The sequence below is a fragment of the Crinia signifera genome, chromosome 1 (genome assembly GCF_055691185.1).
Source record: "Crinia signifera chromosome 1, ASM5569118v1, whole genome shotgun sequence".
In the NCBI taxonomy this organism is placed as follows: domain Eukaryota; kingdom Metazoa; phylum Chordata; class Amphibia; order Anura; family Myobatrachidae; genus Crinia; species Crinia signifera.
In genome coordinates, this window is record NC_139217.1 from 205,101,353 (window position 1) to 205,115,326 (window position 13,974).

The following is a 13,974-nucleotide window of genomic DNA, read 5'->3' on the forward strand; positions in this document are numbered from 1 at the left end:
GTGTTGTGGTGGGTGCCCTTCATGCTTTGGGCGTGGTCGTGAGTCCCCATTTTAAAATGACTGCAGCCAAAAAAAAAGGAAAAAAAAAACTGCAGCCATTTTAAAATGGGGGCCCTGGGTCACGAACATAGCATGTTGGGATCCCCCCCACTACACCCCAGCATCCCTGACTAGCATGTCTGCACCTTGCACCCCACTTGGGTTCGCCTCGCCCCTAAGTGTCATTTTCACAAAATTTTCTTAAGGTAGGTTAATTGCACAGTAAAGGTAAAAAAATGTAAATTAATATTGCTATATCTGTGTTTATATTCCACAGGAATGTCTCATCGGACAAGGACCGTGGAACCCCTTTCCCCTCTTCTTTCTATTTCAGGTGAGACGAGTCCAGTGGAGATGACTACAAGGGAGGAAGATGGTGATAGGATATCCACAAGTAACCCTGGCCGGCCGGTGCAGGACGACATGGAGCATGGAGATCGAGAAGGAACACCTCAATCAAGACAAACAACTAAAAGGAGAAGGACACAGGTAACTTCTTTAAAACTTGATGAATAGACAGGTTTCGCAACAACGCACTAGCGCGTATTTTACCCTAAAAGTGGGCGCCGGGACCCATTAAACAGTGGCCACCGGACGCCGATGACTGTAGGTTTTATATATTTTGCTGCTGCTGCGCATCACGAACCCTGCATGAGAGCAGGTTAACTTTTCAAACTCTGCATCCTAAGTCCACTCTGCTGTTGAGAGCAGTGGGGAGGGGTGGGGGGTGGGGACAGGATAGGATGCTGTAATAGCCGCTCTCAGCAGAGTAGATCTGCGCACTGTCAGGGTGGCGGGGTAAAGGATGATGCAAATGTGACTTAGATCAGCGTGTCAGCTGGTCCAGTCCCCCGCCGCGTTGATAGCCTGCTCACCTACTCTGCTGCCCCCCCCCCCCCCCCCCCCCCCGGGCAACCAGTGTGAAGATCCCGGGATCATGCAGCAGCGCAGCGCAACTTAAGCCTCACGCAGAGCCCCGGGGTCACTCCTAGTTCCAAAGATTGCACAGGAATAAACAATAGCAAAGATACCAAAGTATTACCTTTATTTTACACACGGGTTCTACATGTAAAATCAGCATTTAAAGTCTATATACATTATATACAGAAAGGTCATCAGTATTATTCACGTTATCAGAACCTTACCATGTTATCCTTCAGATTAACATCAGATGGCCAGGACACGCTAGTCCACAACTCCCAGCGCTGACGCTCGGACACTTCTCTGCCTCTCTCTCCCTGCAAACACCCACTTAAATCCCAAAGGCACCCCTCTCCACCACCCTCTGGAATTTTTAACCCTTCCTATGCTGGGTGCGGTTGCATGATATATAAAGAGGCCCTTTGATCCCAGAACCAAAAAATATACACAAACTAAACAGATTCTAATCTAAGCTTTTGGTCGCTTCTAGCCGGACCATTTGACTCTAGATATACAGTTATATTCTTTAGGTATTAAGCATTCGGGAAAAATGCCATAATTAACTTCATTGTTGCAAATCCCTTATTCATGCTACCATCACAGTTTACTAACAACATAACCAGGAGGCAGTGACGTAACCACGGGCAACGCTTATCCTCCCAGTTTCTCTTGTGTTCATAAAACGCTCTTCTTGCCTTCATATGCATATGTAGCAGTATGGGATACAGTATACAAAGCTTAGGGAACATATTACAGCCATTTACATAACATGAGGGCATATTTCCCTCCAGTAGCACCCATACTCATCCTAATTGAATAACCTGTTTGGATTATTCAGTATAACATCCTATTATTGTCCGACATACAGCCCTGTGATGTCCCCTATATACAGCAGTCTGGGGAACCCAGCTCAGATATGAATACAGTCCGTGATAATTTCCGGTTATCGCCGGCATTTTGCAGTTCTCTTTGCTGAAACGCAGAAAGATGCAGGCGAACAACATATGACGGAAAGGGGCGTGGCCAAATACTTAATACATCATGAAGTTAATGTTTAATATATGCTAAATCTATGTGTAATTTTGCTGACACTGTTTGTTTTTTAAAGGCTACAGACAGAACACTGGACGAACAACCCAGTGGTTCTGGGGTCCAACCACCCGTAGCGAGAAAGAAACCTGGCAGGAAAAAAAAGGTTCCCCTAGACCAACTTGCCGAGGGAGAAGAAGAGAGCATCCCGTTCACTACTGCAGAAAGCAACGTGCTGGTTGAAATGGTCCACAAGTTCTATGACCAACTGTGTGGACAAAGAAGACAGGAAACGAGCAGTAGAGAGCGTAAAAGAATATGGGCCTCGATTGCAGAGAAGGTTCATTGCTTTATTTTTATTAAAATAAATCCATTTAAAAAAGTGCATTATTTGATTGTTTATAATGTGATGTTTTGCATCTTAGATTACAGCAGTGAGTGGCAACGTCAGGTCGATCGACAAATGCCACAAACGATACAATGATTGTCGACGGCACACAAAACGGAAGATGGGCCAAGTCAGGCAACATCTAATTGGGACTGGAGGCGGACCACCATTACAAGTTACATGGCAGCCGTGGGAACGAGCCATCCAGGAACACATGAATCCAATCATGGTGGAAGGTGTTCCAGGCTCTGTGGAGTCCAATGTCCGCAGAGCAGAAGTGTTGAATGCTCTGGAAGCGCAAATTCCACCTGCGCAACGAAGAAGACGGAAGACAACACCTGCAGAAACAGCACCTTCGCAAACTCAGGAGCAGGGTAATTATTTGTACTACTTTGCTCTCTCTAAAATTATATTGCAATGTTCTAAAATGTATATTCTCATTTCAACAGTTGTCGTTGCTGAAGATCGGACAGAAGACACCCATGTAAGCCAACCGGCTGAAGAACCGTCAACACAGGAAGAGACCATCACCCTGGATCTGTACTCGATCAGTCAGTTTGAATCGTCCATTCAAACAGAAGACACCTCTCAAGGATTTGAAGACAGCAGCTTGCAAACCCCACTGGGTGAAGAAGGATCTACAGCAAGTGGAGGATTGGCCCATCAGCTTCCAAGTTATCATCATTCCATCCAGGACATCGAGGAAGCGTCTGAAGATGAGGAGGAGGTGGATCCCACCAGACCACCACTGATGGATTGTAAGCTTTTGCCATTTGTTTGTAACCTTGTGTTTTTTTTTTATTTTTTTAAAGATTACATTGTGTGGAATTGATAAAATTTATTTATCTTGTCCTTTTTTTTTATAGCCGGAATGCAGCTCGTGGAGGACATCCAGAGAGAACAGGCTCCAACGCGCGTCCATAGAGTCCGGCAATTGGCATCTGAAATAGAAGATCATCAGAACCAGTACCGGATCATGATGGAGCAGAGGATGACAGCCATGGAGAAGCATCTTGAAACACTGGCCACAACGATGTCCGACATCGAGCGAAGACGCCAGGAGGATTGGGCCGAAATAGAGCGAAGACGGCATGAAGACTGGGTGGAATCCGAACGCAGACGTCGAGAGGATAACCAGGTGATGATGACCGGGATCTACAAGTTGGTTGAGAATGCAGCGTGTCAACAGGAGACCCTGAGACAAATTTCCACCTGCCAGACACAAATTGCGGCAAGCTGCATGATGATCGCCAGTTCCCTGCAGCGGAGATACAATCCGGACAACGTGGGACAACCAGCGAGAGCCACCCCTTCACCGTGGATGCCACCATCTTCATCAAGTCGGCATCAGGAGCCTGCGCATCTCCAAACATCGTGGGCTGGATCTTCTCAGGCATACCAAGGCTACGCTGGAATGTATCCACCTCCTCCACCCTCCAGCCAAAGACCAAGGACGCCACCACATCGCACATCTCCTGCTCGAGCTTCAACCGCCCAAAGGCCGGGACCGGCGGAGGAGGACCCTGCACAGTGAACACGGTCGTATATTTCCATTTATTTTACATGTTGTCGGTTTTTATGTTAATATACAAAGCTTTCTTTTCTTCTACTTTCAGTTTGTCTTTTCTTATGATTATTTAACCCTTGCAAATTTTTTCTACAGCTGTGTTCACTAAGGAGTTGGGCGTAACAGTTAGGCAATGCATGCGCGTGCATGCATTGATAATTGTTGGGAAATGATGAAAGCTCCTTACATATGGTGGATGTAATAATGGGCCATAAAAAGAGCAATCTGATCCCACATTTCTACCCTTGTAATGCAACCTTTAAACCATTTGTTAATATTTATCAAAATTACACCCAGTGCAAACACCTTTTTTTTTTTTTTTTTCATTTTTTCAGGGTGCAGTGCATTGGAAATTGATTTTCAACTCCTAAAATCCAAAACGGGGAGAATGCCAAAGCTACATACCTATTGGTGAGTAATACCCAAGTGCACCCTCTAATCTATCTTGTCCCCAAATCTTGTCCCTTGTGCTAACGCCCAGACCAGGCGCATTTGAAGTGTGGCTGGCTTGTGCGTTACCACAACGCTTACTCTGCATCCGGTGCCCACATCCGGTGCCCACAACTTGCAAGTCACATCTTGTCCCTTGTGCTAACGCACAGACCAGGCGCATTTGAAGTGTGGCTGGCTTGTGCGTTACCACAATGCTTACTCTGCATCCGGTGCCCACAACTTGCAAGTCACATCTTGTCCCTTGTGCTAACGCACAGACCAGGCGCATTTGAAGTGTGGCTGGCTTGTGCGTTACCACAACGCTTACTCTGCATCCGGTGCCCACAACTTGCAAGTCACATCTTGTCCCTTGTGCTAACGCACAGACCAGGCGCATTTGAAGTGTGGCTGGCTTGTGCGTTACCACAACGCTTACTCTGCATCCGGTGCCCACATCCGGTGCCCACAACTTGCAAGTCACATCTTGTCCCTTGTGCTAACGCACAGACCAGGCGCATTTGAAGTGTGGCTGGCTTGTGCGTTACCACAACGCTTACTCTGCATCCGGTGCCCACAACTTGCAAGTCACATCTTGTCCCTTGTGCTAACGCACAGACCAGGCGCATTTGAAGTGTGGCTGGCTTGTGCGTTACCACAACGCTTACTCTGCATCCGGTGCCCACATCCGGTGCCCACAACTTGCAAGTCACATCTTGTCCCTTGTGCTAACGCACAGACCAGGCGCATTTGAAGTGTGGCTGGCTTGTGCGTTACCACAACGCTTACTCTGCATCCGGTGCCCACAGCTTGCAACTCACATCTTTTCCCAAATAGGTTTTTGATACCAATTTCCAAACTTTGCTCTCCTTTTTTGCAGGTTATACCGACGGTAAGGATGAAGAATTGACACCGGGAAAGTCTTTACCATGGTATTAATTTATTTCGGAATTTAACATGTGAAAAAAATTTAAATAAAGTTTTTCAAATATATTGACTGCTTTCTTGCTTCTGAATGTTATTAAAAAGGTATCAGATGAGTATTATTCCATTTTTCAGTTGTGAACCATTTTCTTTTGAAACGACTGAAAAAAATGATAAAGGGTCAGTGTCAGATAAATATTAAGGTTTTTTTTTTATTTTACATGCATACAAGCTAGGAGTTTCCAGATTTGTGCCGGTTTACACCAAGTACTTTTTGGGTTTATATTTCACTGATACTCCTATTTCTAAGCTTTTCCTTAAATATGTCATTCTTGCCAAATACACCTAAATAGATTTCTGAAGGTGTCTCAGTGAAATATTGGGAGCAATCCCCGCCATCTCATAACAGTAGTGATTGATCCAAAAAGCGAATTTCTGGGCCTATTACAGGGTGATAGTTTCAGAAGCAAATGATTTTGGGAGAGTGTTCCCATAGTTAAGATAACTTAGATTTGACCATATAATTGATTGATTTATCACTATTTTCATTAGTTTAAAAACTCTACCAAAATCAAACACAAACTCAAGCTAGGTATATTCCATTTGACATGAACTGGTTTCATGGACGAGAGGTGAATAAACATGTAAAATTTGTTGATGATAAACAACATTACTTAACACCTTGCACGCACATGACAGGTACAGCCTTTGGTCCTGCAGGTCTTGTTCACTTTAGGGGTTCACCCGCTGGAGACTTCCCCGTCCAGAGACCAGCAAAAGAAACTGCAAAGAAGAAAGAAGGGGTTAATGATCGGTGACTGTCTCCTATAGCCTCCCACCGCCAGTCCCCCACGTAGTTCCATACTCACCCCAGATTTGGTTTTAATGAATGTGCTCGCACATGACAGGTACAGCCTTTGGTCCTGCAGGTCTTGTTCACTTTAGGGGTTCACCCGCTGGAGACTTCCCCGTCCAGAGACCAGCAAAAGAAACTGCAAAGAAGAAAGAAGGGGTTAATGATCGGTGACTGTCTCCTATAGCCTCCCACCGCCAGTCCCCCACGTAGTTCCATACTCACCCCAGATTTGGTTTTAATGAATGTGCTCGCACATGACAGGTACAGCCTTTGGTCCTGCAGGTCTTGTTCACTTTAGGGGTTCACCCGCTGGAGACTTCCCCGTCCAGAGACCAGCAAAAGAAACTGCAAAGAAGAAAGAAGGGGTTAATGATCGGTGACTGTCTCCTATAGCCTCCCACCGCCAGTCCCCCACGTAGTTCCATACTCACCCCAGATTTGGTTTTAATGAATGTGCTCGCACATGACAGGTACAGCCTTTGGTCCTGCAGGTCTTTTTCACTTTAGGGGTTCACCCGCTGGAGACTTCCCCGTCCAGAGACCAGCAAAAGAAACTGCAAATCCCGCTGCTTATAGGTCCCTCCAGAAATTATCAAGCAGGAAGAGGCTGCGGAAAATAAAAAGGGGTTAGTGACACCTCACAGGGCCCAAACCCTCCCCTCCTTCCCCCAGGGGGAGCGATACTCACCGGGTAACTGCACAGTAGCCCATGGGAAAGGCATCACGCACCCACACCTGCCAGCAGCCCTCACACATCAGGGGTTCATCCGCTGCACACAGGATCCAGCTGCTTGTAGGTCCCTCCAGAAATTATCAAGCAGGAAGAGGCTGCGGAAAATAAAAAGGGGTTAGTGACACCTCACAGGGCCCAAACCCTCCCCTCCTTCCCCCAGGGGGATCGATACTCACCGGGTAACTGCACAGTAGCCCATGGGAAAGGCATCACGCACCCACACCTGCCAGCAGCCCTCACACATCAGGGGTTCATCCGCTGCACACAGGATCCAGCTGCTTGTAGGTCCCTCCAGAAATTATCAAGCAGGAATAGGCTGCGGAAAATAAAAAGGGGTTAGTGACACCTCACAGGGCCCAAACCCTCCCCTCCTTCCCCCAGGGGGAGCGATACTCACCGGGTAACTGCACAGTAGCCCATGGGAAAGGCATCACGCACCCACACCTGCCAGCAGCCCTCACACATCAGGGGTTCATCCGCTGCACACAGGATCCAGCTGCTTGTAGGTCCCTCCAGAAATTATCAAGCAGGAAGAGGCTGCGGAAAATAAAAAGGGGTTAGTGACACCTCACAGGGCCCAAACCCTCCCCTCCTTCCCCCAGGGGGAGCGATACTCACCGGGTAACTGCACAGTAGCCCATGGGAAAGGCATCACGCACCCACACCTGCCAGCAGCCCTCACACATCAGGGGTTCATCCGCTGCACACAGGATCCAGCTGCTTGTAGGTCCCTCCAGAAATTATCAAGCAGGAATAGGCTGCGGAAAATAAAAAGGGGTTAGTGACACCTCACAGGGCCCAAACCCTCCCCTCCTTCCCCCAGCTAGATCGATACTCACCGGGTAACTGCACAGTAGCCCATGGGAAAGGCATCACGCACCCACACCTGCCAGCAGCCCTCACACATCAGGGGTTCATCCGCTGCACACAGGATCCAGCTGCTTGTAGGTCCCTCCAGAAATTATCAAGCAGGAAGAGGCTGCGGAAAATAAAAAGGGGTTAGTGACACCTCACAGGGCCCAAACCCTCCCCTCCTTCCCCCAGGGGGATCGATACTCACCGGGTAACTGCACAGTAGCCCATGGGAAAGGCATCACGCACCCACACCTGCCAGCAGCCCTCACACATCAGGGGTTCATCCGCTGCACACAGGATCCAGCTGCTTGTAGGTCCCTCCAGAAATTATCAAGCAGGAATAGGCTGCGGAAAATAAAAAAAAGGGGTTAGTGAAACCTCACAGGGCCCAAACCCTCCCCTCCTTCCCCCAGGGGGAGCGATACTCACCGGGTAACTGCACAGTAGCCCATGGGAAAGGCATCACGCACCCACACCTGCCAGCAGCCCTCACACATCAGGGGTTCATCCGCTGCACACAGGATCCAGCTGCTTGTAGGTCCCTCCAGAAATTATCAAGCAGGAAGAGGCTGCGGAAAATAAAAAGGGGTTAGTGACACCTCACAGGGCCCAAACCCTCCCCTCCTTCCCCCAGGGGGAGCGATACTCACCGGGTAACTGCACAGTAGCCCATGGGAAAGGCATCACGCACCCACACCTGCCAGCAGCCCTCACACATCAGGGGTTCATCCGCTGCACACAGGATCCAGCTGCTTGTAGGTCCCTCCAGAAATTATCAAGCAGGAATAGGCTGCGGAAAATAAAAAGGGGTTAGTGACACCTCACAGGGCCCAAACCCTCCCCTCCTTCCCCCAGCTAGATCGATACTCACCGGGTAACTGCACAGTAGCCCATGGGAAAGGCATCACGCACCCACACCTGCCAGCAGCCCTCACACATCAGGGGTTCATCCGCTGCACACAGGATCCAGCTGCTTGTAGGTCCCTCCAGAAATTATCAAGCAGGAAGAGGCTGCGGAAAATAAAAAGGGGTTAGTGAAACCTCACAGGGCCCAAACCCTCCCCTCCTTCCCCCAGGGGGAGCGATACTCACCGGGTAACTGCACAGTAGCCCATGGGAAAGGCATCACGCACCCACACCTGCCAGCAGCCCTCACACATCAGGGGTTCATCCGCTGCACACAGGATCCAGCTGCTTGTAGGGCCCTCCGGAAAGTATTAAGCAGGAATAGGCTGCGGAAAATAAAAAAAAGGGGTTAGTGACACCTCACAGGGCCCAAACCCTCCCCTCCTTCCCCCAGCTGGATCGATACTCACCGGGTAACTGCACAGTAGCCCATGGGAAAGGCATCACGCACCCACACCTGCCAGCAGCCCTCACACATCAGGGGTTCATCCGCTGCACACAGGATCCAGCTGCTTATAGGTCCCTCCAGAAATTATCAAGCAGGAAGAGGCTGCGGAAAATAAAAAGGGTTTAGTGACACCTCACAGGGCCCAAACCCTCCCCTCCTTCCCCCAGGGGGAGCGATACTCACCGGGTAACTGCACAGTAGCCCATGGGAAAGGCATCACGCACCCACACCTGCCAGCAGCCCTCACACATCAGGGGTTCATCCGCTGCACACAGGATCCAGCTGCTTGTAGGGCCCTCCGGAAAGTATTAAGCAGGAATAGGCTGCGGAAAATAAAAAAAAGGGGTTAGTGACACCTCACAGGGCCCAAACCCTCCCCACCTTCCCCCAGGCGGAGCGATACTCACGGGATAACTGAAACGTAGCCTTGGGATAGCAGCCACGCAACAACAGCGGCAAACATCCACAACAGTGGAAAAGAACCGTAGAAAACCAAAGGAACAACGGCAACAGGCCAAAACACTAACGTGCCCAAACCGAACTCTGGAAAACATAAATTAATGAAAAGTGTCAAATATCATATAACTATTCATACAAGCAACACACTTTGGACTACAAATACTCACATTGGGCAAAATATGACCGGATGAGTCGAGCTCTCGCATCCACTCGTTCATTCATACCGGCGAGCAAAGCTGTTGAAAGGTCCCCATGCCGGAAAACCGCAGCATCCACGGTCACCGGCAAACGGTTTGCAATGCAAATGTTGTGTAAAATACAACAAGCATTAATTATGCCGCAAACCTTTGCCGGTGAGTATAAAAGGGCTCCGCCGGTCATGTCTAAACATCTAAACCGGCTTTTAAGGACACCGAAGGTTCGCTCAATTACAGCCCTCGCTGTCGTGTGAGCCCTTTGGTACCTTTCAGCAGCTTCGCCCACAGGATCAGATAATGGGGTCAGGAGCCAGTCCTTATTGGGATAATCCGCATCACCTATGGAAACCAAAAAAAAAAATATTACATTATTAACAATGTCTGGATTTCAAGACAAATCAAAACCCCCCCCCCCACCCAAAAAAAACATACTACTTACCTAACAGCCAGCCGTCCGGCATTCGGCCGTGCTCGAAATCGGCATACAGGGCGGACTGGCTTAAAATGAACGAGTCGTGGGTCGACCCAGGAAAACCCACAAGGAGGTTGGTTATTTTCATTTGGTGGTCGCAAACCACCTGAACGTTCATCGAGTGGAAGTGTTTTCGGTTCCGAAAACATTCCTCTGATGCACGCGGTGGTTTGAACGCCACATGGGTGCAGTCGATCGCGCCCAAAACACTGGGAAACTTCCATTTTGAGAAAAAGCCAAATTTGATCTCATTCCATTCGCTGTCTTGATCAGGAAATTTAATATACTGGGTCGTTAATTTGCGGAATGCCTTTATGACCTGTGCTATACAGCGGGAGAGGGTTGGCTGTGAATAACCGCATGTTTGGCTTAAAGTGGGCTGGAATGTGCCCGACGCAAAAAAATGCAACGCACCCAACAGTTTCTGGAAACCGGTGAGTGCGTGATTGCCCCGTTTCCGTGCTACCAGGTCTGGCTCCATGAGATCGTACAGCATATGGATTGCCGCAGACGAAAGGCGATAATTAGAAATCACCTCCGCCTCGGTGAGATCACCCAGTTCACGCCTAGTACGAAAGTGGCGTGGACGTGGGACTGAAACCCGCACCGACTCACCTAATGGAGCTATCACCGGAATACTAGTGTCATGTTCCATCATATCTACCTCCTCCTCCACACTGGCATTCAGCATGAAAACAACAATAGTATCCCTGAACAGCTCCATTACTGTAGTCAGTGTTAAAGAAATTGCAGTGAAATGCAAAAAAACGCAAATTACCCTACAAAAACGTTTCCAATACAGCAGACTGCAAAAGCTGTGTAATCTCCTCAAAGGCCAAACGAAGGAGTGAGGTGGGGAGGAGAATCATGGGTAATTGAGGTGCACCATGGGTAAGAACAGTGCGTTGTGGGAGAAAAAAAAAATACCAGAAAAAATTAAATATATATTTGTATAGCACTTCTACGACCATCACATCACAACAGGGCAGCAAATAATAATACATTACACTTGCAGAGTTAAATTGAACACTTAAAACCAATTATTTCACAGGTTCCTAAAAAAGTTCACCATAAAAAGATGACGAGGGACACTCGGTGAGGAACGGCGATATGAAACAAGAAATAAGAATCGCCAACTTCACATTGAATACACTTTTGGCGATTCATGGGTGATTCCCGTCGACTACCGGCGAATCCCCATGAAAATTCCTATAGACAAATACCGGCGATTTGTAGAGAATCACATTTGGCGATTGGTGCTTCATTCACCGGTCGTCAGCGGCGAATAGACGACGTTGAATAGGGTGATTCGCTTATACAGCTCATAAAATCGCCGGCACACATGAAAAACACACAGAATCGCCATAAAACTTGGCGATTCAGGCTCATTGAATACCGCCCCAAGTGTGAGAAATTATTGTTCTTATAATCCTCCCACGCTGACTTGAGTCTAATACGAAATGTAATGGATTGGGAATCATTAGAGGGACATTTCCAAAGTATATAAGGCCCTTTATAACCAGGAAAAGACCAAACTTATGCTGGCCACACATCAGACCAACTTTCCTCCAACCATCCAACAAGTTGGTTGGTTGGACTGAAAATCTGGTACTGTATTGGAGCAAATGCCAATAAGCAATTTTCTCACAAACTCAGGAGGAATGGACAAAAACATTCAGTGAAATTGTTTAAATCAAATAGGTCCAACTACAGTACATTGTCTGAGTGACAGTTGTTGTCCATTTTCAGATTTGGGAAACAAATGACTTAATTACAAATTACATTTGCTCCTATCCAGTACCAGATTTTTATTCCATCCAACCAACTAGTTGGATGGTTGGAGGAAAGTTGGTCTGATGTGTGGCCAGCATTAGACGTGATCAGAGACACATATTGATTATATATGAAATCCTGGGGAAGAAAAGTATATAATTGATATGGGAAATGGTGTTGTGTGCAGGCAAAAGCGCGTATAATCTCTCATTGGGAGATGGAGCCAATAGCAATAACAAAATACCCCTCAGGGTCTGCGTGTACAGAAGTCAAGTCAATTTGTGAGTGACGTTTTACCAGTACAACAACCCCACAGGCTTTGGAGGTAAATGAAGCAGCCGCTCATTCCAAATTTTTTTTTACTTTTAAAGCTTTTTCATTTCCGCTGAGGCAAGATGCATTTCTTGAAGGAACACTAAGGGGTGGGGGAGGGGGGGGGGGGTATTCAATTAGTCCAATTTGGCTAGGCAAAAACATCCAAGACTAAATAGCAGGGCCTGCAACAGAAATCTTGGGGACCATACAATGATATCTCTGAGGGCCCCCCACCCCATCAAACACTATCATCCCGCCATGCTGGGACATATACCGGATGCACTGTGGCCTGCGATCTCTCACACTGCCGTGCTCCCTTCTCACGAGGTCTGCGTTCTATTACACTGACATAATCCTCACCCTGCGGCCTGCTCTCTATCACACTAACATGCTCCCTCACCCGCAGTCTGCGCTCTATCACACTGACGCTCTCCATTGCTCTGCGGCTTGTGCTCTATCACACTGATGCGATCTCTTACCCTGCGGTTTGCTCTATATCACACTGACATTCTCCCTCACCCTGTTGCCAGCTATTTATCACACTAATGCACTCACCGGCAGTCTGCGCTCTATAACACTGACGACCTCCCTCACTCACTGCCTGTGCTCTACCACATGACACCCTTGTTTACCCTGGGCTGTATCACACTGACGCCCTCCCTCACCTGCGGCCTGCGCTCTATCACACTGACATGCTCCCTTACCCTGCAACTTGCCCGCTATGACACTGACGCACTGCCTTACCCTGCGACCTGTTCTCTATCACACTAACGTGCTCACTCACCCGCAGCCTGTAATGCACTCCCTCACTGGCAGTCTGTGCTCTATCACACTGATAACCTCCCTCACTCACTGCCTGTGCTCTATCACATGACACCTTTTTTCACCCTGTGCTCTATCACACTGATGCCCTCCCACACCCTGTGGCCTGTGTTCTATCACACTGACGCCCTCCCTCACCTGCAGCCTGCGCTCTATCACACTGACACGCTCCCTTACCCTGAAGCTTGCGTGCTATGACACTGACGCACTGCCTTATACTGTGACCTGTTCTCTATCACACTGACGCGATCCCTCACCCGCAACCTGCACTCTATCACACTGATACTCTCCCTCACCCCGCATTCTGTGCTCTATCACACTGACACCCACCCTCACCTGTGGCTTGCGCTCTATCACACTGACACGCTCCCTTACCCTGCAGCTTGCATGCTATGACACTGACACAGTGCCTTTCCATGCGACCTGTTCTCAATCACACTGATGCGATCCCTCAACCGCAACCTGCGCTCTATCACATTGATGCACTCCATTGCCCTGCGCTTGTGCTCTATAACACTGACAAGATCCCTTACCCTGTGGTTTGCTCTCTATCACACTGATGCTCTCCCTTACCCTGCTCACTGCTATCTATTACACTAACACACTCCCTCACTGGCAGTCTGCCCTCTATCACACTGATGAACTCCCTCACTCATGGCCTGCACTCTATGACTTCCTTTCAAGCGCTCCCTCAAAACCCACTTCTTCTGACTAGCCTATCCCTCCTCCTAACCTCTTTCGCTCTTCCTATCCTGCCTACCCTACCCCTCCATCCGTTCCTACTATTCCTATTATTCTTCGTTCGTCCACCCTCCTCTTTTTAGTCTGTTATTTCTTATGA

At 48.3% G+C, this 13,974-nt stretch overlaps 1 protein-coding gene across 2 annotated transcripts; it reads left to right on the forward strand.

Annotated features, from left to right (window-relative positions):
* The first annotated feature begins 207 nt into the window (after window positions 1-207).
* LOC146067747 (uncharacterized) lies at window positions 208-4,273 on the forward strand. Of its 2 annotated transcripts, XM_083179203.1 has the most exons (5): window positions 209-528; window positions 2,069-2,329; window positions 2,415-2,751; window positions 2,827-3,135; window positions 3,244-4,273. In XM_083179203.1, exons 1-5 carry the CDS (start codon window positions 319-321, stop codon window positions 3,909-3,911), a joined length of 1,785 nt encoding a protein of 594 aa, XP_083035329.1. In that variant the 5' UTR covers window positions 209-318; the 3' UTR covers window positions 3,912-4,273. The 2 variants fall into 2 exon arrangements, with proteins under 2 accessions (XP_083035328.1, XP_083035329.1); XM_083179202.1 differs by having other exon boundaries at window positions 208-528; window positions 2,415-3,135.
* Window positions 4,274-13,974: the final 9,701 nt, after the last annotated feature.

Bases quoted from the DNA above. Each gene is read 5' to 3' on its own strand.
- LOC146067747 (XM_083179202.1), top strand. From the start codon at position 319: ATGTCTCATCGGACAAGGACCGTGGAACCCCTTTCCCCTCTTCTTTCT. The intron at 529-2,068 runs GTAACTTCTTTA...TGTTTTTTAAAG, and splicing joins CTAAAAGGAGAAGGACACAG to GCTACAGACAGAACACTGGA. The intron at 3,136-3,243 runs GTAAGCTTTTGC...TTTTTTTTATAG, and splicing joins CAGACCACCACTGATGGATT to CCGGAATGCAGCTCGTGGAG.